Here is a 27,020-nt window from a genome sequence, read left to right as displayed (position 1 = left end):
TAATAATTTAAGCTTATCACTGTGGCGCTATATATATACGACTAGCGTGAACAGAGTATATTCAGACATTTAAAAAATTGTTTTCTTTTGAAAGGTAGGTGACGCCACCGACTAATGATAGGTATGAGCGTGGGATCATGGACGGTTTATAAGACGTCCATGGTGGGATACATGATTTCAAAAGAGTGTTCCTCCAAGGATCCTTGGACCTCGAGGAGTCGAGAGTCGAGACCCCAGCCAGCTGAGCATATAAAAATTGTGGCTCTAGAAGCAGGCTTGGACATAAGGATATTTTTTTTAGCCTGGCCAGTGAGCCTCCTATCTTAATTTATTTCAGTAGTCACTGACTAGTGTGAGTAAAAATTCGGGTTTAAAGCATGGAAGATAATATAATCAAGAATGTATTGAAGTTACTAAGAATATTGAACTACAGGATTCTGATTCCCATCCTCGCAGCCTTTGTAGCTTAAATTCGTCTGCTTTCCCTCTCTGCTAACGGTTTGTTTTACCACGAACCAGTAAAAAGGTGGACTACGTTAGATTTTAACCTTTTTATTAATCCAAGTAATTTTGGTAGTCACACTATTGGCTAGTAACATATTTATTTAAGCCAATGGAAAACCTCTAAATTGAGAAGGAATTTTTTGCGTCGGAATTTTAATCAGCCCAATGTAGCTTTATTTAAATTTATAAACTCGCTCGGTTTGTGCGGATGAAGTTAAATTATGAGTAATTTAGAAAAATAAAAGGTTCGGGAAAATGACCAATAAGTGATCGCTTTCCGAAAATGCAACAAAACGTCGAAGTGGGATATTCCACCAGCGTTATTAAAACCCAGAAGAGTTAGGCCTAGGCTCAAAAGAATCTGCAAAGAGCCAAAGACTCCAACCTTGTAGATGCACCAGAAAAGCTCAACCTGAATTTCAACTATTTTTTCCAATAAACCTGCTTCTTTTATTTGACAATGCAAATTTATTTTAGAACGTGAGTCTCCGAGAACTTCATTAATTTGCAAATTAATTACATTAACAGAACTTGACACTATATTGTAGTTCATTTTAGCTCCAAAGCCTTGGTTGTTCAAACCGGTTTGTTTACTAAAATAATGGCAGTCGGTTTATCAGACGTAGAGCTAATTATACGACAGCATATGAGATTCGATGACGTCAAATATTACGTAGGGTACGGATGACGCAATATCTGTGAAACAAACCGTTAGTTAAGAAATAGAGCTAGTGGCATACTTATGAGTAATTATGTTACATATGGTATGATTTTGAATGCCCCTTAAATGCAGACGAACTTTCTCCACAAAAGCTGTGAGGATGGTACCAGGGGTTAATGCTACGCTGAAATACTCTTAGTAACTTCAATACATTCTTGATATTAAATGTTACGTTAAAAGGAACCACCTATGGACTGCATTGTAAAGGATGATAAAATTAGCGAATAAGTAGAATAGTCCATTAAGAAAATTGATAATAAAGCTAAACCCTAAACAAATTTGAAGAAATTTATAACTTACTAATAGCTCGTACCGATAGGTCTTCGAGCAAACAAAAAGACGCGAAACTCTGACCAAATAGATCTTCGAGTGAAAAATTAAATTAAATTAAATAGCCAGAAATTCCAATGGTAGACCGGTTTAGCCCCATTTGGGACTCGTCAGTACCGTGCGGGAAATCTGGCTTGCGACAATAAGCCTAAACTTTAAAAAATTTAAAACGAGTTGCATAGCAACGGAAAGCCGAATAGGGGGAGAGTGGTGGAGATAAGTTAATATGCAATGTTAAGTTAAAAGGAACCACCTATGTAAAGGATGATGATGGACTATTCTACTTATTCCCTAATTTTATCATCCTTTACAATGCAGTCCATAGGTTGTTACTTTTAACTTAACATTGCATATAAACTAAAACTTATCTCCACCACTCTCCCCCTATTCGGCTTTATGTTGCTATGCAACTCGTTTTGAAATTTTTAATGTTTAGGCTTAGTTTCTCTTTTGGGTGTTATAGTCGCAAGCCAGATTTCCCGCACGGTACTGACAAAGATAATTTAAACTCGTACCCTAGATTCGAATACTGAAAGCTTTCCCATTGACGGTTTTGTTACGAAGCGTTTACCCTTTTCCGGCACGTGACCTCAGAAAAATCGGGCTTCATCGGTTGCGGTAAGGCGCAAACCATGGAGCGAATTTTTTCTGAGTTCCACCGGGAAGTGGGTAAACGCTATCGGCAACGCGCGAGAGAGTGATTTCGAATCTAGGGTACGAGTTTAAATTATCTTTGATACTGACGAGTCCCAAATAGAACGAAACCGGTCTACCATTGGAATTTCTGGCTATTTAATGTAATTTTTCACTCGAAGATCTATTTGGTCCGAGTTTCACGTCTTTTTGTTTGCTCGAAGACCTATCGGTACGAGCTATTAGTAAGTTTTTAAATTTCTTCAAATTTGATTAGGGTTTAGCTTTATTATCCCTTTTCTTAATGGACTATTCTACTTATTCGCTAAGATAATATTATAAGTGATAGTCCTTTTTAGGTTACTGACAACATAGGAAACGGCCTTCTAGACCCGCTAGTATCTTGGAGGAATAAAACCAGTATACAGGAGTTGCGGAGAGCTGCGAAATCGGTTTCGTCAGTGACCGTGAACTCGCGCGAGACGGAGGGGTTCAAACGCGACTAGCGCCAACTGCATACGGAATTTTGCAACTATTATCATTTTATATCATTGTTTTCGCGTCGTCTGGTTTGTTTTGAAACATTTCTAAATTCCTTGCGCCTTTTTCCAAAATGACTCGTATTTGTTTGGAGGAATAAAACAAACCAGATGACGCGAAAACAATGCTATAAAATGAGAATAGTTGCAAAATTCCGAATGCAGTTGGCGCTAGTCGCGTTTGAACCCCTCCGTCTCGCGCGAGTTCACGGTCACTGACGAAACCGATTTCGCAGCACTCCGCAACTCCTGTATACTTGTTTTATTCCTCCAAGCTAGTATGATCCCACCCAGTCATGGCAACTAGTGTCGTCTGCGTCTGGTGACTTTTGATTCAGCAACAAATCTAGAGATACCGGTCCGGTAGCAGTCTTGGAAATAACACACGTACACTGGTCCAAAACCAGTTTATTAATTGCTTGGACCAGTTTTTTAATTAAAATACTGGGGGTAACTGGTCCGTAGGACCAGTTTAATAATTCACTTTTTTTATGGGCATTGAGGCGGGACCAGTTTAAAAATTCAAGCTTTCTTCCAATTTCTACTCCGACTTCTTTACTTCTCCGAGTGGACAAAGTCCCCTAGGAGGGGATTTACAATCATCGCGTCTGTGTGTGTGTGCGAACGCGTTACCGGGGGCAAAGTCCAAAACGCGTTACCGGGAGCAAAGTCCAATAGTCGTGAAATCTTTGTTAAAGGTTGGCAAAACCACCGTCTGACGGCTTAATCGTTTTCTTCGTTAACGCTCGCCGTCATTTCGGTTTCGGCTCAGTTGTAATGGGAACTTGTTGCAATGTTTATGTGTAGTGTAGGAATGTTGAGTTTGTTTGTTACGGTGGTTGTGAGTGTTGAGTTTGTGTAATGGTGGTTGTGAGTGTTGAATTTGCATATGCATCTTTGCTCTCCAACTTGTTCTTATTGACTTTTTGGGACGGACCGAGTGCTGAGGGTTACGATAAACGTCTCAGCGTCCAAATGGCAGGGTTTCCACCAATTGTTTACGGTATTCGTCTTAGTATCAATTTGCGATCGCATCAGGCGGGATTTGAACCCGAGACCTCCTGTTTGACAGGCGGACGTTCTACCACAGAACCACCGACACTTATTAGGCTTAATCGAAAATTAGACAAATTAACAGAGTATTAAATTTTGGTTGTTACTAAATAGAACGAAATTTCGTGTTCCATTTAAATTATTGCATCGAAGTAATTCTAATGTAGCGTATTCTCTGTTGATTAAAAACGAAAGCGCCGCCCAGGTTTCGAACCCGAGCCCTCCTGCGTGACAAGCGATTGTTCTACCACAGAACCACCGATACATGTTACTCTTCTTTGAAAATCATAAACTCAGCTTCTCGGAAGAGTATATTAATGGTTTTTAAAGTCTACATTTTTTACGTATGAAATTTTAAAGGTGAAATCTTGTTTCGGATACGATTTTTTGTTGTGTTTTTTAACTGATTCCGATTACGTTCTTTTTTGTCTAATGTTTGGTATTGTTGGTTTTTTTCTGTCTTACATTTGTATCTATTATTTTTTAAGTTTATTTCCTTTTTCCCGCATAATCGTCCAGTCTTAGAGGAACCTTTCAGAGCATAGGTCATGCCCAAAAGCTTATCCGGTTTCATTATAATAACGTGAAAAATCGTACTTGTGAATGGTAAGGTGTTGCGCTTCTTGATATTATATTTTCTATTGCTTGATATCTAAATATTTGAACTAATTTATTGCTTGACTGCTTTATAATATTTTTCTATGAATTATTTTGATTCTGAAGTCTGATTGCTTGACTGCGTTATATTATTTTTCTATGAGTTTTGTTTCTGAAGTCTGATTGATTGGGTTGTTATTGCGTATTTTTACCTTTCCGAGGGGACAAAGTCCCCTAGGAGGGGTAACGCTCACCGGATATTTCGTTTTTGTTATGTTGTAGGTCGTGATTGTTGATTTCGTGTTGTGACTGTTGTGGGTGTTGAGTTTGTGTTATGATTGTTGTGGATGTTGAGTACGTGTTACGACGGTTGTGAGTGTTGAGTTTCTGTTATGATGGTTGTGGATGTTGAGTCTGTTGTGTTTGTGTGGGCGTTTTCTCTCCAACTTCTTCTTAATGACTTTGGGACGGACCGAGTGCTGAGTGTAATGCTACCTCTCAACGTCCAATGGCAGGGTTTCCACCAGTTGTACACGGTATTCGTCTTAGTATCAATTTGCGAATTTTTGGCGCCGGCTAGGAATCGAACCCGGGTCTGCCTCGTGCAAGATATGTACTCTAACCACTCGGCCACCAACGCTTGTTAAGTTACGGTGCTTTTTTAAAAAACAGCTTTGGCGAATGTCCTTTACAAAGTTATAAAGTTAGGTACTATAATTTATTCTACATCATTTTAAATATTTATAAATTAAATTAATCTTATATTTAATTAAATATTTATAAATTAAATTAATCTTATATTTAATTAAATATTTATAAATTATATTAATCTTATATTTAATTAAATATTTATAGATTATATTAATCTTATATTTAATTAAATATTTATAGATTATATTAATCTTATATTTAATTAAATATTTTAGTAGGAATTGAACTCGGGTCGCATTGTTACAATGCGGATAGTTCACCGCCGAGCCATTGACTTCCTTACGGAAAATATTCAAGTAAAGGAACAATTATGATTATGAACTGTATATATTGTTTATTGAATGATAATTATTCAAAACTCCCGCGAAAACTATATCAAAGTAATAATATAGCGCCACCGTGTGGAGAACTATCAATCAAACCGGTTAAAAATATAATCTCTTCAATTTTTCGAACTTTAGTCAAATCTTGACGGGTCTAAAAAACGCCAAATTAACGTATATGAAGCCGTTGCCGGCAATAAAGAAGATTGTCTTTCTTAGTTCTTGGCTGTCAGACGAACTATTACAGGACGGGGTCCTGGTGTCGGTCAAAAGTTATGAGGTAACTTTGCGGTTTTAATTAGTATGTTCGGTCTTCGGTCAAGAAAAGAGTTAAATTGTGTTTCGCGTTTGGAACGTGAGTGAATGGACTTAAGTGTATGAACAGTGCGTGTTTAAGACTGAAAGTGTTAAAGTAATTGTGAACTAACTCAAGTCAGCTGTAAGATAAAATTGATTGTTTTTATTTTTTGAATTGGAATAACCTAATTATACCCTTGAAATTATCAACTCAACCTGTGAGGCTAATTAAGTAGATTGGAAGTAATTAGTAGCGAACAGCTCTCAGCTGTTAATTAAGGCAAGAGTTTATAGTAAGGTAGTTTGAATTTAGTTAAAATTACTCAGTATAATTTATGATATTTACTTAAGTGTAAGTATGTTTTGGTTTATTTTTCAATCACGATGAACTAAGACAAATCTAGTCTTAGACACTTGAGTACCAGTTCTGTACAATTACGTAGGAGGGATATATATTGTTGGGTTATTGATGAAAGTTAAATCTAGAACGTTCCATAGACTGTTCTGAATAAAAATAAACATTTATAATTTTGCATAATTCTGGTTGCCATTTTATTTTCTAATCACTCGCCCACAACATTACAGTTCTGGCAATCCCGAATCAACTAAATTTTCGATATAACGGCGACGGGAAATTATTATCGTAAATTTATCGCGCGGCCTTAGAGAATATTCTTTTAACAAAATTTCGATAAACTATCGTTTAATTAAAATCGGCCCGATTCCATTAACATTATAAACCAAAAAGCGAACGGTCGTTATAATACCCTCTGTAGATATTTCTTTCATTAACTTTGTATTATATTCAACTGACAAACTTTTACTATAAAAAGGGTTTAATTCAATTGTGCATTGTTATAGTACGTCTAACTCACTGTTGTAACTACTTAACTAATGATATTCTGAATAAATTAAAATTGGTCGTTTCGCCTCAATTATTTTAATTATAATTAAAATTTTATACCGGGCGGGATAGAACTGGGATAACATCTTTAACAAATAACTCTAAATTGCGGAGATATATCTTTAAGGGTTATCTCAAGAAATTAATACCACTAGGGACAATTCTTCCGAGGAGAGGTATATTTTGGCTTGCCAACTTGTTTTATTCGTTATTTTTACCTCTCCGAGGGGACAAAGTCCCCTAGGAGGGGTTATACAACCACCGTGTCTGTATGTGGGTCTGTGGGTCTGTCAGGCCTGCGAACGCGTTCGCATTTTCGGTGCAAAGTGTAATCACTGCGTACGCAGTTTCTCGAGATCTCTGCGTTCGCAGTTTCTCGAAGGGTTGGCAAAACCACCATGTGACGGTGAGCGTTAACGGATTCATTTGCGGTTTGGTTTGGATGGTGTTTTTCGCTTACCGTCGTGACGGTTTGGTGTTTTACGTTTTTGTAATGTTTATGCGTAGGTTGTGAGTGTTGAATTTGTTGTGTTTGTGTTCTGATGGTTGTGCATGTTGAGGCTGTTGTGTCTATATGGACGTTTTCTCTCCAACTTCTTCTTAATGACTTTGGGACGGACCGAGTGCTGAGTGTAATGCTACCTATCAACGTCCAATGGCAGGGTTTCCACCAGTTGTACACGGTATTCATCTTAGTATCAATTTGCGATCGCATCGGGCGGGATTTGAACCCGAGACCTCCTTCTTGACAGGCGGACGTTCTACCACAGAACCACCGACACTTGATACATTGTTGAAAATTAGACCTTCAGCTTTATCGGAAGCGTATTTAATAGAGTACGAAATTTTGGTTTAATTGAAATAGAATTGAAATTGAAATTATTGCATCGAAGAAATTCTAATTTAGCGTTTCTCTATTGATTAAAAACAAATGCGCCACCCAGGTTTCGAACCCAGACCATTCGGCTTGGCAGTCGAGCGCTCTACCACAGAACCACCGATAGCTCCTTAGGTTCACTGAAATTAAGACACGCATCGTAAGCATAATAGGTAATAAAGTCTTTTTTTATTAATGAATTTATGAAGGCCTAATCTGGTTTTTTTAAAGGTTAAATCTTGTTTTAGCGCAGTGAGCCGAGATAAGAGGGTTAAAGGGTAGACCCTGTCAGTTTTTTTTGTTATTTATTTACGGGTATTCTTAACGACCTATATATAGTTGTGTTAATTCAAAGGAGATAATTTAACGTTAATTGCTTTAAGAGCTGGCGGTTAGTCAAGTGGCTCTCTGTGCTTTGTTGATGGTAAGGTTTTTGCTTCTTGTAAATATATTTGGTGTGGATATTTGGATATCTACGACTTCTAACGCAGTCAATGATTTCCTGGGTGTGCGAGTCATTATATGATATTGGAAATTGGACGGCATTGGTCTTTTTCATGCGGTATGTGTCACAACGTCAACTGGAAGTCTACGAGCGTTGAAATAAAATGAGCGTTAAAGATGCGGCAAGTATTTCGTAAGCGAGAAAAATACAAATACCATCTGTAGATATTTCTTTCATTAAAATTTGCTTAGTATTATATTCAACTGATAAACATGTACTGTAAAAAGGGTTAAATTCAATTGTGCATTGTTTTAGTACGTCTAACCCGCTGTTGTAACTACTTAATTTATAATATTCTGAATAAATTATACTCGGTTGTTTCGTCTCAATTATTTTAATTATAATTAAAATTTTATACCGGGCGGGATTGAACCGGGATTACGTTTTTAGTAAATAACTCGGAATTGCGGAGATTACAAGTCATCTCGAAAAATTAATACCGCTAGGGACAATTCTTCCGAGGAGAGGTATATTTTGGCTTGCCAACTTGTTTCTTTCTAACACAATAAACGTCACACCATCTATAATAGATTCATGGTCACACTAGAGATGAAGGGCTTACGAAGTTACCAGCAACCTTTAGTAGTGGTATTAAGTTACAATGAATAATGAAGTAAAACACCACGCGGCGCGATTCACAATTTGCGCCTTCTTAAATTATAAACATTTATATGGTTTCACATTCCATAAAAAATCATTTACAATGGGACCAATAGAAAAGAAATCATGGTAAGGATCATTGGTCCTAAGGACCAGTTTATTTTTGTAGACAATAGGGGTCACTAATCCTAAGGACTAGTTTTAAAAAATTCCTTATTTCCAAGACTGACCGGTAGTGCCATTTCAACATTTCGTCTGCGGGGCGAGAAATTTCAATGTGAATAAACTACTGCCTCTGACGGCGCGATCTCGCTCCGCCCGCAGTCAGCGCTTTCTAGTGAACGAACTATCCCGCTGCTAGAGGACGCAACGCTTAAAATTGAGCAGGCTAGCGCGTTGATCAGCCGGTTTCGCTCACCTCGCCGTGAACCATCAGTAACTGAGCGAACTAATCAGGAAAGTAAAATCATCTGGCGTGAGCTCATACTCAATTTACCAACCAAGTGAGAAAATTCTGAGCATTCATTTTTGGAAGTTGTTCACAATATTTGCCCACCTCCACCTTCATTATTATTTTTTAGCGGTGGCTCGTGATCAACGCGAGGATCAAGGTCATAATATAATTAATATCTAAGACCCTCCCATCCTAACGACTGAGGCTAGAGTGACTACCTAATGCAGTTCGATATTCATGGTTGAAATGAATATATGATTAAACCCATTTTCAATACGAAAACATAGTTCCAAATCAAGCACCCCCTACATGGGCACTTGCGTTGCCCTTTAAGAATGACACTTACCAAACCGTTTTTTGAAAACTAACACTAACCAGCCTCGAGTTGGACTTCTGACACCGTCTAACCCAACTACCCTTTTCCCGAATAGGCCAGATACCACGAAAGGTTAAGTGAAGGTCACTTAAAGGGCAACGCAAGTGGTCATTCAGGGGGGGGGGGAACTAGGTTTTCTTCAACAAGCCGTAAGTAGGTTTTCCAAGGATGATTTTATACAGCGCGAAAGCCTTATTCTCCTTGGTGTAGCCACGTGGCGCAATTTCGCTCTCATTCGCGAATTTTTCGATTTTCTTCGCTGAGTTAGCTCGCAATCAACGAACCCAGGAATTTAGGCCTAGCTTAATTTATTTATTATGGAGAAAAAAACTGGGTTAGTTTCCGAGAGTTGGACTTTGATATTTTCGATTTAACAATGTTTTGGAATAAAATTATTTGTGAATTGAATATTTTTAATAATGGAAGTTGAAACATTAGGCCTTGGACGCGGTAAATCTCTGCCGCTAGCCTCACATTGGATTAAGAAAATTCAACACCACACACATAGACACCACACACACTAGTCCTATATCCCGTCTCCCTTAACTAGGGCGTCGCAAAAACCGAAAACGGCTCTTTCAACAAAGACCTGAGCGGAGCGAGTTGGAAATTCACTGGTTAATTAGGCTTAAGTTATTGATACCCTCACCCCAGCAGAAAAGGAAAGGCGGTGGAAAAAGAAAACTACGTTTTATTTGGAAAAGAAACAAAAACAATACGGCGTTTGCCAGTTTTCCACACAGCTTGCCCTATGTGGTAGTGCTCCAAAGGAGCTAAGTCTTTTAAGTTCAGTTTTTTTGGCACACAACCCACCTTTATTGTTGATTTTTAAAAGGCGCCCAATGTTAAAACACGGGTCAAATATAATCCCATCCAAAGTCTTAACCCGCGACACGGCAACATAAGTCATTCCGAGGGCAAATTCGTTAGGCCCAATGTCCGCAACTCCTTTCTCCAGAGTTAAACCTTGGGAATGGTGAATACTTATGGCGTAAGCAAGTTGAAGCGGAAACTGTTTTCGGGTACAATTAGACTTTTTTTTTAAAAGATCAGTTGACTGGAGGAATCGGTTTAAAATTTCAGAGTGTTATACATTTACTGGTATTTATTTTTGGGCAAAAATTTAAATATTTCTGGAACTTAGATTTGCTGGTAATCCGGGAGAGCACAAGTTATCCCAGGACCCGACATCGAATTATAAGCGCAAGAAAACGCAACCAGTCTTCGACAACTATACCAACACCTAACAGGGCCAATGTACGTCCAACTCAGTAAGTAACTTAATTTATTCTTCCACTGACAATAATCAAAATAAGGATATTAAATAGTGCTATTTTGATATGACCAAGCAGGACACCGAAGCCGAGGAAATTAGCGGAGGAACCCCTGTTCGTCATTTATAGTGACGACGATGATTTCGTCAATTCAATTCCGTCCGCACTAATGAGTGGCGAAATAGTTGTCAAATGTGGAGAACGGCTTGCCGGAATCTAATCTGAGGTCGACGTCGATGTAGTCGACACCATAAATTTCATTTTAAAAATAACCAAAATTTAAACTATGCACGGTACATCCATGGACTAATTAATTAGTCCATGAATGTACCGTGCATAGCCGCTTATTTTGTTGACTCTCCGTTTGCAAACGTGACGTCAATCAGTACAGTAGCGAATGCGCATTCAACGGTCCAACCGTTTGCTGTTACTGAACACGGCCATACACTCTTACCCTTAAGCTTAGACTTCTATGGGAGAAGACGACGGAGCCGGGAGTAGTGGCGTACTCTTGTAATCCCAAGCGTCGGAGAGGCAGAGTTTGTGGATGGCCGTGTGAGGATGACAACCAATCCCCCAACGGGTGGTCGGAATATTTCCGCCACGGGTGTCCCCACGTATCCCCCCGTTGGCGTGGCCGTTACACATATTTCAAATAATCTCACCCTGATTAATCAGATGGACGAGCGTACTGAATTCAACGGGGTCTCAATCGAGAAACGGTTTGAAAGAATTTTTGGATTGCCTCCAAAATTCGTCTGTTGCTGACGTCACTCGGATAAGATCCCATTGATTTTCAATAGGATCTCATCTCAGTGACATCACGATGTTCGTTAGCAACGAAGTTACCAACCTTAGCCCTTAGCAACCACAGCTTATCGAGGCAACCTTTTATAGCCTAAAATTTACTAACCTTGGACTGAATTGTCCCAAACGTTACAATCCCGAATAAAAAAATAAATAAATGTGAGTTCCGAAAACCGCCGTTCCTCCAGACAGTTTAATGCCATGGTATACAATCTGGCTGAGGTCGACGACTCTGCGACTGATGCCATCGCTGTGACAAAACTCCTTAGAGACGCTGGATTAGATCTGCCTGGGATCCACACGTACGTAAACCACACCCCAACGTTGTCGTGCAATCAAGCTGGAATTTCCTTCGCTGGAGTTTAAACACCTCTTTCTGGCTGGCGTAAAGTCCTTGAAATCTTCTGATAACTCAATTAAGATCTCGTGTACTTTCGATCGCTCCCCAGCCCAAAGGGAGGCCCACAAACTTGCGGTTGCAGAACTAAAGACGCGTGTTTCGGGAGGGGAAGCCAACCTATGCATTCGAAATGGTAAAGTGCTTTCGCGGGATGTGATTATTAATCAACCCCTTCCTCCAGCTCCAAAAAACTAATTCGATTGCGGGAGAACACGACTTCTCCTAACGTAACTGTAAATATTTCGAGCAAGACACTGAACACTTTTGCATTGTATAAACCTTATCTCTATGCAAATACTGTAAATATTTCAAACGAGCCTCCAAGCGCTTCCATACTGAACCCTTTGGCAAACCCATTTTTACCATGTACCTTGGATATTCCTGCACCACACCCCTCTTCAACGCCTCTACTTAACCGCCGGGCACGTCCTTATGTCCCAACGCACTGGTCAGCAAAACTTTCGGACAGCGAGCTAACAATTAAAGGGTACTCTCTATTTCGTCAGGACAGGGGGACTAGTTCCTATGGTGGCGTGGCCCTATATGTAGACAATTCCTTATCCGTCAGACTTTATCAGTTTGCTGACCTTAACTTGTTTCAATTTAGTCCCAGTTCTGAGGGTCTTGATATTCTGATGTTCACACTGTCTCACAGGGCCACGCCGTCGGTGGTAACCTTCCTCACGGTTATTTACAGATCTCAAAACCCGCAATACAATAACCATGTACGACTCACCACTTTCCTCAATTGTGTTACTGCATTCAGTATAAGACAGGGTTACAGACTGCTCATTGTTGGTGACTTTAACTACCCTCGTATTGACTGAACCACTCTAATGACCACTCCCTTGGCCTGTCACTCTACTAAAGCATTTCTAGAATGTGTGAAGGACAATGCACTATTTCAAATTATTGACAGCCCCACCCGAAATGGTGGCCTCCACCAACGTGATAATGTGCTGGACTTAGTCCTCTCTTCCGACCAATATCTCGTGTCTGACCCGGAGATGCAGGCAGCCCTGGGGCGTAGTGACCATTCCACCATTGTGTTCAAAGTCCAAATTCAAGGGGCCAGTCCTCACTTTACTCCTAGGCCAAATTTGTTCAAGGGCGATTATAACTCCTTTAATGACTACCTATCCGGCATTGACTGGTCTCCGCTCCTCGGGACTCCCAGCATATCCGATGTCTGGTCATTTGTCCTGCGTACAATTCAAACGGGTATGGATCTATTTGTTCCCATGCGAAAAACCCCAAAACCGCCGAAATTAAATTTACGAACGATTCGCAGTCGGTCTTTTAAAAACAATGCGTGGTCTCACTTCCTGATAACCAAAAAGCGATCTGCTTCCCAGACAACTCTGGCATCGGCATACGAACGGTATCGAAAAGCGCGCAATGCCCACAATTCCCACTGTCGTAACCAGAGGTGGAAATTTGAAAATACCTTGGCCAAAAATATCGCTGACAACCCTATAGCCTTTTGGTCTCATGTTAATAGATTTCGCTCCACTAGAGAAGGTATTACCGAATTAATGAAACATGACGGAACATACACTGTCACTACTGCAGAAGCCGCTTCCCTATTGAATGATTACTTTACTAGTACAGTCACCCTACAAACACCGGTCGCTTCCCCGCCACCGCCACCTCCTCTATCAATCCCTATATCCTCCTCCAGGCCCACTCCCCAGGCCAACTTGACGGGTTTCACATGTGATCCTACAACCGTTAAAGGGCTAATATCTAAATTAAATATTTCAAAATCCCCGGGCCCTGATGGTGTTCACCCGTTTCTGTTAAAATCCCTTTCTATTGCTCTTTCTTTCCCACTGTACTTGATAATTTACCGCCCCTTCTCTGAATGTCAGCTTCCCTTGTCCTGGAAAAGGCCAACATAACCCCAGTCCACAAATCGGGCTCCCGAGCTGACCGCACCAAATACCGCCCAATAAGTAACCTTAACCAAACCCCCAAATTGAGCGAACAATTGGTCCATTGCCAAACTACCGCCCACCTAACCGCCACCAACTTTTTCTCCCGTTACCAGCACGGTTTTCTCGATCCTGTCTGACTAACCTACTAGAAGCAACGAATTTGTGGTCCCAGTGGCTGGACGAGGCGTGGCGTCCGGCTGGGGTGATATATGTAGGGGCGTTCCCCAGGGTTCTGTCCTAGGACCCCTTCTCTTCAATGTACTCATCAATTCTTTGCCCGACGCCATACTCGTTGCGCTTATACTAATCTTTGCCGACGACTCTAAGCTCTTTCACCGTCTCAAAACTCTCTCTGATTGTCATGATCTTCAATCTGATTTGGATAGGGCTGCACACTGGGCCAAATCGCGCGGTCTATCCTTTAATGACTCAAAGTGCTCTCTCCACCACCTGGGCCACAAAAACTACAATTTTGTTTACATTTTAAACGGTATGCCCCTTAAAACTACTCTCTCGGAGCGAGATCTGGGTGTACAACTTGACCACTCCTTGAAGTTCACTAGCCACACCAACAAGGTTGCCAAACGAGTTCGCGCGGTCACTGGTCTAGTGCGGAGGAACCTCTACTTCCGGTCGCCTCTGTTGGTCAAATCGCTTTACAACTCTCTGATCCTTCCCATTTTTGACTACTGCTCACCAATTTGGACCCCACACGCGAAGACAGACCAACAGGCACTCGAAAAAGCTCAGAACCAGTTTACAAAACTTGCTTCCAAATTTTCAGTACGGCCCACTCCTGCCCGGCTAAAAGCCCTAAAAATAGAACCTGTAATGATGCGCCATAAACTCAATAACCTGTGCTTACTCCACAAATTTTCAATTTTTCTGGGTTTTCCGACTACTTTGCCCTAGACTCGGGGAACCGAACTAGGGGCCACACCCTTATCTCAGCAAACCACGTGCCAACACGGCACAGAGACTCAATTCTTTTTCCCATTCTGTTATTAACGATTGGAATAAACTTCTGCAGTCTATTGTTTTGATAAAGGACTATCATAAATTCCGCTCCACTGTAACTGACCACCCCGTAATTCCTACACTGAGCTGTTCTTTCCCCTTAAATATTCTTGCCTTTTCAACGGATGTCAATGTTTTTTTTGTATTAATATTATTTATTTTGTACTTTGTATATTCGCTTCATGCGAGTGATTCTTTTCTGTAAGTGCCTGCGCAAAAGCCATTTCGGCTTGGTAGGCCAAGTTCCTATTAGTGAAACAAATAAATAAATAAATAAACTAGCCGTGAGTAGTGGCGTACTCCTGTAATCCCAAGCGTCTGGGAGGCAAAATTTGTGGATGGCCGTTTGAGGAAGACCACCAATCCCCCAACGGGTTGTCGGAATACTTCCGCCACGGGTGTCCTCACCCCTGTCCCCACGTATCCCCCGTTGGCGTGGCCGTTACACCTATGTCGCCCTGATTAATCAAATGGACGAGAGGACTGAATTGTCCCACACGTCACAATCGACTAAAAAAATAAAAAAATAAACTATACGACGATATGAAGTTAATCTCATCATGGGGATCTAAATATTCAATTACTGAATTTCTGAATCGACCTATTCGACCAAGTTAAGGATCGAAAATATATTTTCTATAGTTCCATGTCAATTTCTGACGAATTTCAAATATACCGCCTATTTTCTAGTGTACGATAATTGTTTTAGGAAATCGATAGTTTTCAGGCCTTGGTACTTGCTACTTTTAGAAGTTCTTGCAACTTGCAAGCCCTTTTCAGAAAGTATCGCTGTATGGATTTTACGTTTTCGGTTTGATTTTAGTATTTAGCCATCGTTTTTAATTCAGGCCTCTGGTGTACTATTTAACTATAACAATATGAACACTAAATATAAAAACCAGCAATGTGACTTTAATAAACAGCAGCATAACTTAAGTAATCACAAGCGTAGGAAAGGGAATCAAGTCAACAGAAATAATGCATGGGAGAACAAAACTGGATTTCAAAAGGCTATGGACAAATTTAACGAAAAGAGAGCTGTAAAACAACAGCAGAAACAGGAGAGAAGGAAGAAAAATCAAGAAAAGGTCGAAGCACTAGCTAGATACAGAAAACAGAAACAAGAAAAATTTGCAAAGTTAAACAAAAAAACCCGAAAAGGTCAACCAGTAATGAAACACAGAATGGAACTATTGCTCGAAAAAATTCAAAAGACTTGTAGCTCCACAAATGATATCAACAGCAAATAAATTCTTTCAAACCTAGATGTTTAATTTTCATTTAACTTATATGAATACAATTTTGTTTCAAAACTAGAGAGTTAAATCTATTTCCATTTTTTATGATGCAATAAAACAAAAACAAATTTAAAGAGAGAATACATACTAATTTAACCTCTGCTAAGTATAGCCTCATTGCGTTGCTTATCAACGCATTTAATAAAATCCGAAACGAGAGAAGAACAGTTTAAAGAACGTTTTGCATTATCTTGGTAACATTTCAAAACACCAGATTTAACATCTTCGCAAACAGGAGCGAAGCTTCTTTGCATACTCTTCTCTTCAACTTCGGTAACAGCAGCGTTAAGCTTTCCAGTAACAATTTTGTAGAGCTCTTGATTCTGGTGTTCGAGTTCCTCTAGCTGGGACCTCCATTTACTTTCAATTAATTTGATCTCCTCCTCTTTTTGCTGCCTGATTTGTAAACTGTCTAATGTGCTAAAGCGTTGTCCAGATACGGGCGCGTTAATTGGAGGTGCCCCTGAAGAGATATCTTCAGGGAGAGGTCTATTAAGCCTTGGACCGTCGGTGGCGGGTCTACCATCCCCTTTCAAACGATTTACAACAGATTCTGATACTTTAATTACACCTACTGTATCTTCGTTAATAATAGTTACGCGTCTAGTACTCGGTGATCCACCCATTACGACCATACAACTTGATTTACTTTAGAAAAAAGTCAAGAAATCACTAAAAAGGACTCATTTCTCTCTGGCTGCGATGGTAGAACGGCCGATAGATGTCGCGGTAGGGACGGGCGAAGTGAAATGATTTCAGTTTCAGTTTCCTTGTCATATTTCTTTTTATTTGTTTTGATACAACAGTACTGTTAATTTTAGGATATATATATTTTTGACATATTTTACATTAGAACGTGTATTATATACAGTTTATTATAGGGTCATTCCCATAAAGTTTACCGAGGCTAATTTTTGCATCTTTTAAAATACATCTATAGATTTTAGTACCTGTGCCAAATATTTATACAAGTTCAAATTAAAAAGCCATATATTCATTACCATACTAACATTTAGAAACAATTATGGAACATTAAAAAAATTCCCAAAAATTTTAAAACCACAAAAACAAATAAAATACTTGACATACAGGGCTCAATCAGAATAGAAAAAAAAAGTGCACCCAACCATATTCAAAGCAGTACAACATTTCACCAAATACCAATGAGCTGCTTTAAATATAAAATACCCAGAATTTTCAGGGTGTTTTTTTAACTATAATATCCCTAATATCCCATAATATTCTATTGTGAAATTCTTCCTGAAAAGTCTCAAGTATTCTGGGAATTTTGTTTTAAGCTAATAAACTGTACTAATAGTTTTCCTTCTTTTTTATATTGGAATTTTATTTGGTACTACTTTAAAAACTATATTCAAACTCACTCAAATTTAGGGGCTCTTATGACAAAATGAAATTTTTGTTCTTTATTTTTCTCTACAATGCGAAATACTAAAAAAGCCCGTCAAAGGTCGTTCAATACTGATACTTTTTATTATTATCGTAGTTTTGGAAGGTGAAATAGTAGTGTATGGAAAAAATTGTTTCCTAAGTAGACCTACAAATTTTTTCAAAAAAAGTATAAATAGGCCTAACAGTCATTAAACACTAATTTTTAAGGGTATTCGAGACTTCCTTTTCCCGTTCCTTGGGTTGAAAAGTATATATTCGAAATAGTCTATTTTTTATTGAACTATTTTCTTACGTAAATAATTTGGTCTGAGTATATCACTGAGAGTATCATAAATCTGTTTGTACACATTTATCACTGGTTTCGGGGCTGGTCAGGCACCTAATTGATCCCGCTGCGAGGCTTATTTTCAAAAGCTCTCTGAGGCCTTTGTTCTCAGTCATTAACTGAGTTAATTTTTCTCTTTCTTGGCAATAGCTGTTATCGTCAATCTCAACAGCTTTTTTCATGACTGCTGCCATTTCACATATTTTGTCAGCGCTTTTTTGAAGATCCTATTTGAACCGAAAAAAGGAATATAATTTTTAGGAAATTACATTGAAATTTTAAATTAAAACACTTCACATTTACTTTGGAATTATCCAATTTTATGCAAGCTTCTTCGACTTTATTGGTCTGAACAAGTTTTGTAACTTGTTGCCGATATTTGGTCATTATTAATTCCAAAGTAGATTGGTGCTCTTCTAGAAGAGACCTCAGTTCGCGGTTTTCTTGCTGGAGTTCCCTAATATGCCTGTTTTCTTGTTGTATATTGAGAATGAGAGCCGATCTTGGCCTCTGATTAGCAGCCATGTTAAGTTCTGCCAACTCCTCATTATACTAGAAAATATAAATTAGCAATTAAATTATGAGACATTTAAATTAAAGGACAAATTACCTGTTTCATGCTTTCTACAGTCTTATTCAGTGTCTGAGTTTGCGCTAGGAGAGTATCTGCAGAGTTATCATGCTCTCTGAGCCTTGTCACTAGTCTTTTTGCGTCGCTCAGGATTTGTTGCACCGTAATTGACATGGTGCGCCAACCTGCAAGCAATACTAAAGAAAAGGCTAAGTGAAATATGAGTTAATCCCATTAAAATATAACATTATCAACTTACGACCCTCCTGTCCCCAGCCAAGTGCGCAACAGTCACGAAACAGTTTGTTTTCCTAGTTCTCTATATTCAAGAGTGATGGTAAATTATCTATTGTACAGAGCCGACTACAAAACGAACTTAAGATTGAAGAAAAAGACGCTTTGAAGCCTGAAATTCTGTATCTTGGCTGCCTCATTTGGCCATATCTAAGGGAAGAATAAAAAGAATTTGGCCTTGCTTGATTCCTTAAATATTTGACATTTTCTCTAAGCCTAATAGGTCAACTATGGCTACATGTATAACTCTCAATTTGAACTTACGGAATAACTATATAGTTTAAATATATTTTTTTTAAAATTCGCATTTACCTTTATCAACAGAAGTATATTTTAAAATAATGTATAAAATAAATGTTATATACGCACACGATTCAGTAAAGAGTAAACCAACTGTAAACACAGAGGTCAGCAGGTTTAGAAGCTCCTAAGAAATCAAAGGGAAAATAAACGCCGAAAATAATAAGTACGGTCTTTACAACGCGTGAACTTGTAGATTAGGACTTATACGTTCTCGTACACCTTTAAAACAAGTATACATAAGTGATCGTACGAAATACCTTACTAAAAATTTCGAAAAAACCCGGTTAGGGTTCGTCAATGCCGCTACGAATATTCGGCGCTGATAATCGTGAAAAAAAATCTCGGTTAAGCAACAAGCTTCCATTTCCGTTTCCATATAACTGAAAAGGTTGACGAGTGCAGTCAAAAATGGTATCTAAAATCCGTTTTAATCTCAATTAAAATAACTTTTAAAAATAATATTATCAATTGTACTTTACCAAATATATTACCTTTAAAATTAAAACTATATATATTAACTTTATTAAGTTTGAAAATAGTCATGTAAATTGCAAACGAGATGCGTGTTTCGCAAAGGCTTATCGTTTTTCACGCAGGGTTTTGCACAAATATAATTTTGTTTTTGTAATTATTTAAGTCCACCGGAAAGAAGAAGACAAGGAAGCTACGTGGTCACGTCAGTCACGGACATGGCCGTATCGGAAAGCACAGGAAACATCCTGGTGGTCGTGGTAATGCTGGTGGTATGCATCACCACAGGATAAACTTCGATAAATAGTACGTACTAAATAAAATAAGATCGAATTGTGTCAAGAACTTATGTCGTATGGTCTTTTCTTAGCCATCCTGGTTATTTTGGCAAAGTTGGAATGAGGAATTTCCATCTGCGTCGTAATCAGCATTTCAAACCAACCATCAACTGTGACAAGCTATGGTCCTTAGTCACAGAACAGACGAGGCTAAAATACAAGGGCCACCCTGAGGGCAAAGCACCAGTCATTGACTGCAACAGAGCTGTAGGAATATGATGGTTTTTTACACTAATTTTTTTTTTGTCTAATAAAATGCAAACTTTTTCGTAGGGTTACTTCAAAGTTTTGGGCAAGGGGATTCTTCCCAAGCAGCCTGTCATCGTGAAAGCAAAGTACTTCAGCAAAGAAGCTGAAGATAAAATTAAAGCAGTTGGTGGATGCTGTATATTAACGGCATAGTCAAAGTATTTTGTATATATATTGAAAGAATAAACATCAAATGGCTGTGCTGAAAGAAATCTTGGTACTTAATTTTTCTGCAAGTAAATTATGGAAGTGGCTTACCTTTAATTCCTAAGCCAGGTTCACAAATGTGCTTTAAATATCTAAAAACCTACAAATTTCTTTCAATGGCCTGTTAAAATCCACAGACTAGGTTGAGAAGACCATCTAAGCACATTCTTATTCTATACAAATCCTAAGATACATTTAAGTGTTCCAGTTTTAAAAATGCCAGACAAATTCAAAAACTAACATATATAACAGTATGATCAGGGTTGCATTTATTAGAATTAAAATTAGTTAGTCCTTAGAAGATGTGATAGTGTTGGTTAAGTTCATATAAGCTTTTTTAATGAAAACTATAAAATATGGTTTTAACTGAGAATAATTCTAAAATTTGCATCATGTGTCACTAAATCCAACTCCTTTGCCTTTTATGGACACTGGCAGGGGGCATTTACATGAATTCTTTAGCTTCCCCCCCTCTCGCCATAGACTGTATAATGAAAAATGTCAGAGTTCCCAAATGATTGGTTAAGAGTGGCTAACTTCTTGAATATGATCCTTTTCAGTCTAAAGGATTAATTTAATAATTTCCAATCACAGCATTAAGCTTAAAAATTATCACTTTAATTACAAGGCCTAATGATGTGATATTTTCCCAACATAGTTTTTTGAATCACAATTTGTTTTCTGCAATGTAATCTGGAAAATCAGAGTGAGCCTCAAGCGAATAATATAGGTGGATCCTTGTCTCAAAAGGTTTATTATATACAGACTATTCAGCCTAATTGGGACCAGACCATTTTGTCCTAGTAAAGTGGCTGGGTGTAAAATTTATTTAAAAAAAATCATTTCTTTGACATCTCCGTGATATTCTTAACCCGTTAAAGCTTAAGGCTGGGACTTAGTTTCATCTTGGACCAAAATTTTACGAGATAGAGTTGTCGTTTCTAGGCATCTTGGTATAGGAGCAGTATTGTCATATACACTCAACAGTATAACCAATTAGATAATCTTTGAGCACTGGACAAAAGTGATTAAAAAATATAAATGCATGTTCTAAAAGTTTTAAAAAAATGATTCAAAATTATATTTTGCCCGAAAACCTTTTGTCCCAAAAAACCAAGTTATTTAACATTATTTGTATGGTTTAGATTTGGCCCGAATAAGCGTATGTCCCAATTAAGCGGCATCGGCTGTACTTCTGATATTAGTGAAGATGGTAGTGGGTCAATAATTATGAATAAAATGCTTAAACCAACATATATTTATTGCAATTTGCTAACAATGAAACAGCCTCTTTATATGTTTACCATTTAACTTAACAAGGCACAAGGGTTATTCTACTAGAAAAACCACTAGTGAATTGTTCTTGTTCACTCCTAATCATCTAAATACATTGGCCCTAAATGAGTGTCAAGTTGGCTACATAGAACAAACTATATATTCCGCTGTTCTCGATATTTCCTTGTTAAAAATAAAACGTGGCCTACCGAGTTTTGTTAGTTATTTTTTTATACATTTTATATACCCTTTTTGAAAAAGGGTTTGACATTTTCTTTAAATTAAATTTATCAACTAAATCATACAGATTTTTGTGTTATTTTTTCAATTTTCTAATAAAGAAATAAATATTTTACAAAATATTTAGGCTGGAACGATAATTTTCACACATTCTTTGATAATATTTTTGTTTTATCTTTTTTTAATGCAATTATCACATAAACACAGTCTGCATAGTAAATCCTAAATGAACCATTTTTATTTTTTCTGTTAAACTTATCAGACTTTTTTGGTTGAGTACATATTTACAATAAACAGACATTTTTTTAAATTTATTTTCTATTTAAGAAATGTTTAATTGTGTTTTTTTCTTTAAATAACTTTGCATGATTGTATACCGATCTCAAATTGGTCGGTCAGATATATAAGTATTTCAAATATTTCACGACTTTTAAAAGGCAAATATATCTATAAAGCGTGTTGTACATTTAAAAAAGTTAAATATTTATATATACCCCCCATTTTTATTTACTTTTTCATTTATAAATCTAAGCTTCGTATAGAAATGACTAGATCAAAAATAATTTAAATAAGTGAGTAGAGATCGAGGAAAGAGGTTCGGAACTTCCCTTTCAATAAAAATAATTCTTTAAATTCCTTTTTTTACTTTAAAAAAAAGAGTTATCGTCAATGAGTTTAGTTGATTAATTAATAAATTATGCACAAAATGTAAAGCGAAGATTCAAATTATTATGCATTGTAAAACTAAAGCGTAGTTAGTTACAAATAGATTAATAATACTTTTGGATTAAAAATTAACACCAAAAGAAAGCAGGACAATCGCAACCAATGCTCAAAATTATTCTTTTGTACTTCGGAAGAATTATATGGCAAGAAAATTCCATTGCACGACGATGGATTTTTTATGTATATTTATATAATTTATATATTATCTAATAAAGATTAATTTTGAGCCATGTAAAAATATTGGGCTTAAATAACTCTTCAATATTAATATGATTTTGGTTAAAAACGGTGTAATACATCAATTTGGTTTTTAAAGTTAAATACATATAAAATAAAATTGTTAAGAAGGTTAGTTTTATAATTTTGAAGAAGAAGATTTTAAAGATTAAAAAGGTTGTTAATTTCTTTAAGAAGTTTTTGGTATAAAAAAGTTCGGAAAACAAGGTTTAAAACCAAACAAAAAAGGTCCACTAATGTCACCTTTTACATGGAATGTCCCTTAAATTTTGATGGCTAGAGGAAGAAGCCGCCGCTTCTCGGCGTTTCTTCTGTTCTGAGCCTGCTGCGATATAACTAAAAACGCACAAAACTGCATAGCATATCTGATCGGCCTATTGAAAATAAAACCCTTGTTAGGAAATTCCCTAAAATAATTTCAATTTACCAAAAGTATATAATAAATATCTGATGAGAAGCATCCACTTATGTTCTTGGTGTCTAATGCGTACCTTCACGAGTTCTTACTGTACTTCTCAAAATTTGTTTTAGAAGAAAAACTAGTGCAGAGTATATACTGACATTCTAAAGCATTTTATCAGGAAAATATGGTTTAGAAATCAATAAATATACTAGGTAAGTGTATTTTTTACATTTTACATCCCCATCATTTACAAATAGCTTCTATTGAAAAGTGCCTCAACCATTTATATAGTCTAGATGGATACTTCTCTCATAGAGACTTCTTATATACTTCTAATAATAAGTAAAGTTGGACTATAAATACAAACTAACCATTTGAGACCGGTATTTTCTTTGAATTATGTGTCTTGATTTGGGATCTGAATGAGTAGAAAATAATAGAAGGTATAATTTGTTTATGTCTGTGTTCAGTGTTTTTAAAAGAATAGTTTTAGAGAGACAATTGTTTACATAGAACAAGACAACTTTACAACGCATATTATGAGAAGAGATTCGAAGAACCAGAAGTAACAATATTTTTACATGCTTTAAAAGAACACGAAAGCCCATTTCTTTAGTTTCAATGTAAGACAAAGTATTGAATAGAATAATACCTTTATAAGGATAATTTGTAATACATTGTTGAGTCTTGTTTAAATAATTTTATAAGCTACAGGTATTATTCACTTCAATTATCTAAATAAACAGAGTATCTTGATTTCAATTAATATTTAATTAGCACTCTAAAATCTTTCAATTATAAATTTTGTACTTCAGAAAATATAATTTTAAAATCTTTCATGATAGAAATAGAACACTTTATTTTAAATTAAGTAAATTTTGGCAAATACTTCTTCAATCTGTATGTATGTATCTCTTAAATTAATTGGCTGATATTCATAAGTAACACAGCAACAAAAAGTATGACATTTGGGGCCCATCATGTCTTCACAGCGACGCCAAAAAAATATTGAAATGACACAACCTGGAATCAACTCGGCTTGCTGGTTTATTATGGTTCAAAGCCAAAAGTTGGTGAAAATAAAAATTCTTTTAAAATAAAAACCAACACTTACTTTGGCAAAGGTTTGATGAATTATTGAACAGGGGACATACAATTGATTATTAAAAATACTCTTAGTCTCTAGAGGTAATATTTTTAAGTAGAGATCTAAATACATTTTGTGCGGAGTTTATTAAAATAAACAGACTTGACTGATTAGAATTTAGCGGACAAATTAGAAAAAATAAACTTACAAAAGCCTTTAAATATCCAGGTTAATAAATATCTGTCAACTATTTTGTCTTGGGTTAAAAATTGGCAGCTAGTAAGAAAAATGCCAGGACCAGACTACAAGTGTCATACTTATGGTTATCATTTTACTTAAGAATTTATAACTTAAAGCGTTTCACCAATGGATGAAACGCTTGCCCCCCCCTCCTGAACGTCCAAATTGGCTGAGTGGGGAAACATGTTTCTCCACTACTGTGTTTGGTAACCCTTTAAACTATCAAAGTTAGTCTGGAATTTCAGTACTTAACAAACATCCTAATTGAAATCAAGATACAGTCCTTAGATACACATATAATAGTAGACAAAATACACAGAAAGCGCATAATTCTTTCCAAATTCAACATTCACAGAGCCACTTATTTTCTTATTAACAGTATAAACAAGCAACTGGTAAAAATAATTAAAATGCTAAGCAATTTTTTTATGATTAATAAAGTTAAGTAAAAGAAGACAAACGAAAGGAACGTTACAACAGCAAAAATTGGTTAAATAGATATAGTAATTGCCGAGGCAGGAGAAATTGAAAGATCAAAAAACATAGTTCCACTCTCTTAAGAGTGGTTAGAAAGAGGAGGAATCAGAGCTTGGAAAATGAAGTGTTGAAAAAATCACCTTTACACGATTACTTATTTAAAATAGACAAAACATAAGAAAACATGCTAGCGCAGTTTTGGAAAAAAAATATGCAATAAATATTTTTAAATATTAATTTTTTAACATGAATAACCATTTTTTTTTAGATTTTAAATGAACCAAGAAAATAAACAAAATAGAGATAAAGTTGGGGTTGGGAATAATGAAAATTAGAAACAAAAAAAGTAAAAAGGAAACTGAAAGTTGGTTTTCTACGCAAAAACTTACTGCACTCTTCCAGTACAAAGATTCCTCCTTTTTGTGTAAAACATTTCCGAATATTCTCCAGCCTCACAAAGAACTGAAACAAAGAATCAAACTTCCTTTTTTGAATTCTTTCTTAACAAAGAATAGCGCAGTTACAAAACAAAACCAAAAACACTTAAAGCCAAAATTATTATAAGTTTCAAAAACCAAATAAGACCATTGAAGCAATCTATACCATAGGTAAAGAAATTAGTAAATAGACATGTCTATTTACTTTTGCAAGAACCTATTGAGGTCAGTAAAAACATTTGTTCCTGATACCATCAATGGCGGATTATTTACCACCCATTTGCTATAGGCTTAGCTTTATTAAGGCTAGCAAACACCTTGCTCTAGCCTGGTCTAGGGCCACCCTAGTTTTGGGCCCCTAGGCTTAAGCCACAGGCTACCATGCACCTAAACGTTTCAGAATGGTCAAATTTTAAAATTCATAAGCAGCACCACCTACAAATCTATGATATTTTTGTTATTGAATAATCTCGCATCCAAACCAATACATGGGTAGCTAAATACTCTTTCAGAGGGCGCTACATGCGAATTAAAGGCGTTGTCATTCTGAAATGTATAAGATAAGCCCCAGCATTGCCTTAATTCAATGTTCTTAGGTCCCTAAATAAGTTCTTGGAATTTATATTACATATGGCAAAAAAAATATCCAAAATGAAATATAAATTTTTTTAAACTACAATATATAACCATGCAAAGGATACTAAAAAAAATTATTTAAATCTGTGTATGGCTGTTTATTGTTTTTAAATTATGTTGAACTTCCCATGCTACATAATTATTTTAAAAACTAGCAATATTGTTTATATGACGATAATATACTGTAAATTTTCAAATTGTGCAAAATATACATGCTAAAAAATTATAAACCCCTATCATTCAAACTAAACAGAAATTGTGCATAAACCGAGCTAAAATTGTGCATAAGAAAAATTAAAAATAATCTTATCTAATCAAATTTGCAAGCATAATGTGTTGATATTTCTATAATATATTTTTTTGTTTTGATATTTTGTATAATTATTATAAATAAAGTGACTATGTGCAAGTTAAATCTTTGGAGATGGTCTAGTTCAGTACAAGACTACGGGAAAAGGAATTCAAAATAAACCAAAAAACTACGGATTGAAAATAAAAATCATGCAAGATAGTTCGTTTTTATATAGTTCTCAATATAATCGTTTTCTGGTACCAAAGAGTTGTTATAAAGTAAGACAACAAACAGTTTTCAAACCCCCGGGGATTAAAAAAATATCACAAACAGCTTTTTTGATTCTATTCTACTGTGCTAGTCGAGTAAAATACTTTGGCTAAAAAAAGGTCAATTTTGTTTTTAAGTCATAAAAAACTTTTTTTCACCAAAATATTTTTATTATTTTTAATGAGCTTGGGAAGTTAAAAGATTTTCATTCCCCATAAAGTTTCCCAAGCTCACGTGCGGGCAAAAAAATTTAAACCAAAAATATTTTAAAATAAGGCGATAATAGTAACAAGATTTGATGCTTTTTTTATTAATTAGTTCTAAACAATTACTGGCGATTTATTTTATTCTAAGAAAGAAGAGTTACTCAGTACC

At 36.5% G+C, this 27,020-nt stretch overlaps 5 protein-coding genes across 10 annotated transcripts in view; 2 read left to right on the top strand and 3 right to left on the bottom strand.

Annotated features, from left to right (window-relative positions):
• The first annotated feature begins 12,741 nt into the window (after positions 1-12,741).
• On the top strand, positions 12,742-13,806 carry LOC149948971 (uncharacterized). Its single transcript, XM_090171192.1, has one exon. It carries the CDS (start codon positions 12,742-12,744, stop codon positions 13,804-13,806), a length of 1,065 nt encoding a protein of 354 aa, XP_090027318.1.
• A 2,302-nt stretch (positions 13,807-16,108) lies between these two features.
• Chchd3 (Coiled-coil-helix-coiled-coil-helix domain containing 3) lies at positions 16,109-16,884 on the bottom strand. The gene has a single exon (XM_090174179.1). The coding sequence runs from the start codon at positions 16,790-16,792 to the stop codon at positions 16,250-16,252; it is 543 nt and encodes a 180-aa protein (XP_090030305.1). The 5' UTR covers positions 16,793-16,884; the 3' UTR covers positions 16,109-16,249.
• Positions 16,885-16,990: 106 nt separating this feature from the next.
• Positions 16,991-19,320, bottom strand: LOC149948969 (FGFR1 oncogene partner 2 homolog). Of its 3 annotated transcripts, none has more exons than XM_090174177.1 (6): positions 19,070-19,320; positions 18,840-18,907; positions 18,723-18,782; positions 18,503-18,660; positions 18,196-18,444; positions 16,991-18,119 (listed from the first exon to the last, which is right to left on the bottom strand). In XM_090174177.1, exons 4-6 carry the CDS (start codon positions 18,635-18,637, stop codon positions 17,895-17,897), a joined length of 609 nt encoding a protein of 202 aa, XP_090030303.1. In that variant the 5' UTR covers positions 18,638-18,660; positions 18,723-18,782; positions 18,840-18,907; positions 19,070-19,320; the 3' UTR covers positions 16,991-17,894. The 3 variants fall into 3 exon arrangements, with proteins under 3 accessions (XP_090030303.1, XP_090030304.1, XP_090030301.1); XM_090174178.1 differs by having other exon boundaries at positions 19,127-19,320; XM_090174175.1 differs by having other exon boundaries at positions 18,723-18,907; positions 19,127-19,320.
• Positions 19,321-19,324: 4 nt separating this feature from the next.
• RpL27A (ribosomal protein L27A) lies at positions 19,325-20,330 on the top strand. The gene is made up of 4 exons (XM_090174180.1): positions 19,325-19,471; positions 19,698-19,837; positions 19,902-20,076; positions 20,143-20,330. Exons 1-4 carry the CDS (start codon positions 19,469-19,471, stop codon positions 20,269-20,271), a joined length of 447 nt encoding a protein of 148 aa, XP_090030306.1. The 5' UTR covers positions 19,325-19,468; the 3' UTR covers positions 20,272-20,330.
• Positions 20,331-21,565: 1,235 nt separating this feature from the next.
• Rab3-GEF (Rab3 GDP-GTP exchange factor) overlaps positions 21,566-27,020 on the bottom strand; it is an 81,459-nt gene continuing 76,004 nt past the window's right edge. The window contains exons 24-27 of one of the 4 annotated variants that reach the window (XM_090174167.1): positions 25,400-25,472; positions 23,578-23,624; positions 23,047-23,177; positions 21,566-22,448 (exon numbers count right to left, since the gene is read on the bottom strand). In XM_090174167.1, coding sequence (XP_090030293.1) covers positions 22,394-22,448; positions 23,047-23,177; positions 23,578-23,624; positions 25,400-25,472 — 306 coding nt within the window. In that variant the 3' untranslated portion in view covers positions 21,566-22,393. The other 3 variants (XM_090174168.1, XM_090174169.1, XM_090174170.1) reach the window with 3 other exon arrangements.

The sequence above is a fragment of the Leiobunum rupestre genome, chromosome 4 (assembly GCF_980474605.1).
Source record: "Leiobunum rupestre chromosome 4, qqLeiRupe1.1.hap1, whole genome shotgun sequence".
Taxonomy (NCBI): domain Eukaryota; kingdom Metazoa; phylum Arthropoda; class Arachnida; order Opiliones; family Sclerosomatidae; genus Leiobunum; species Leiobunum rupestre.
Note: the sequence above shows the minus strand (reverse complement) of the source record. Positions and strands in the feature narration are given on the sequence as shown.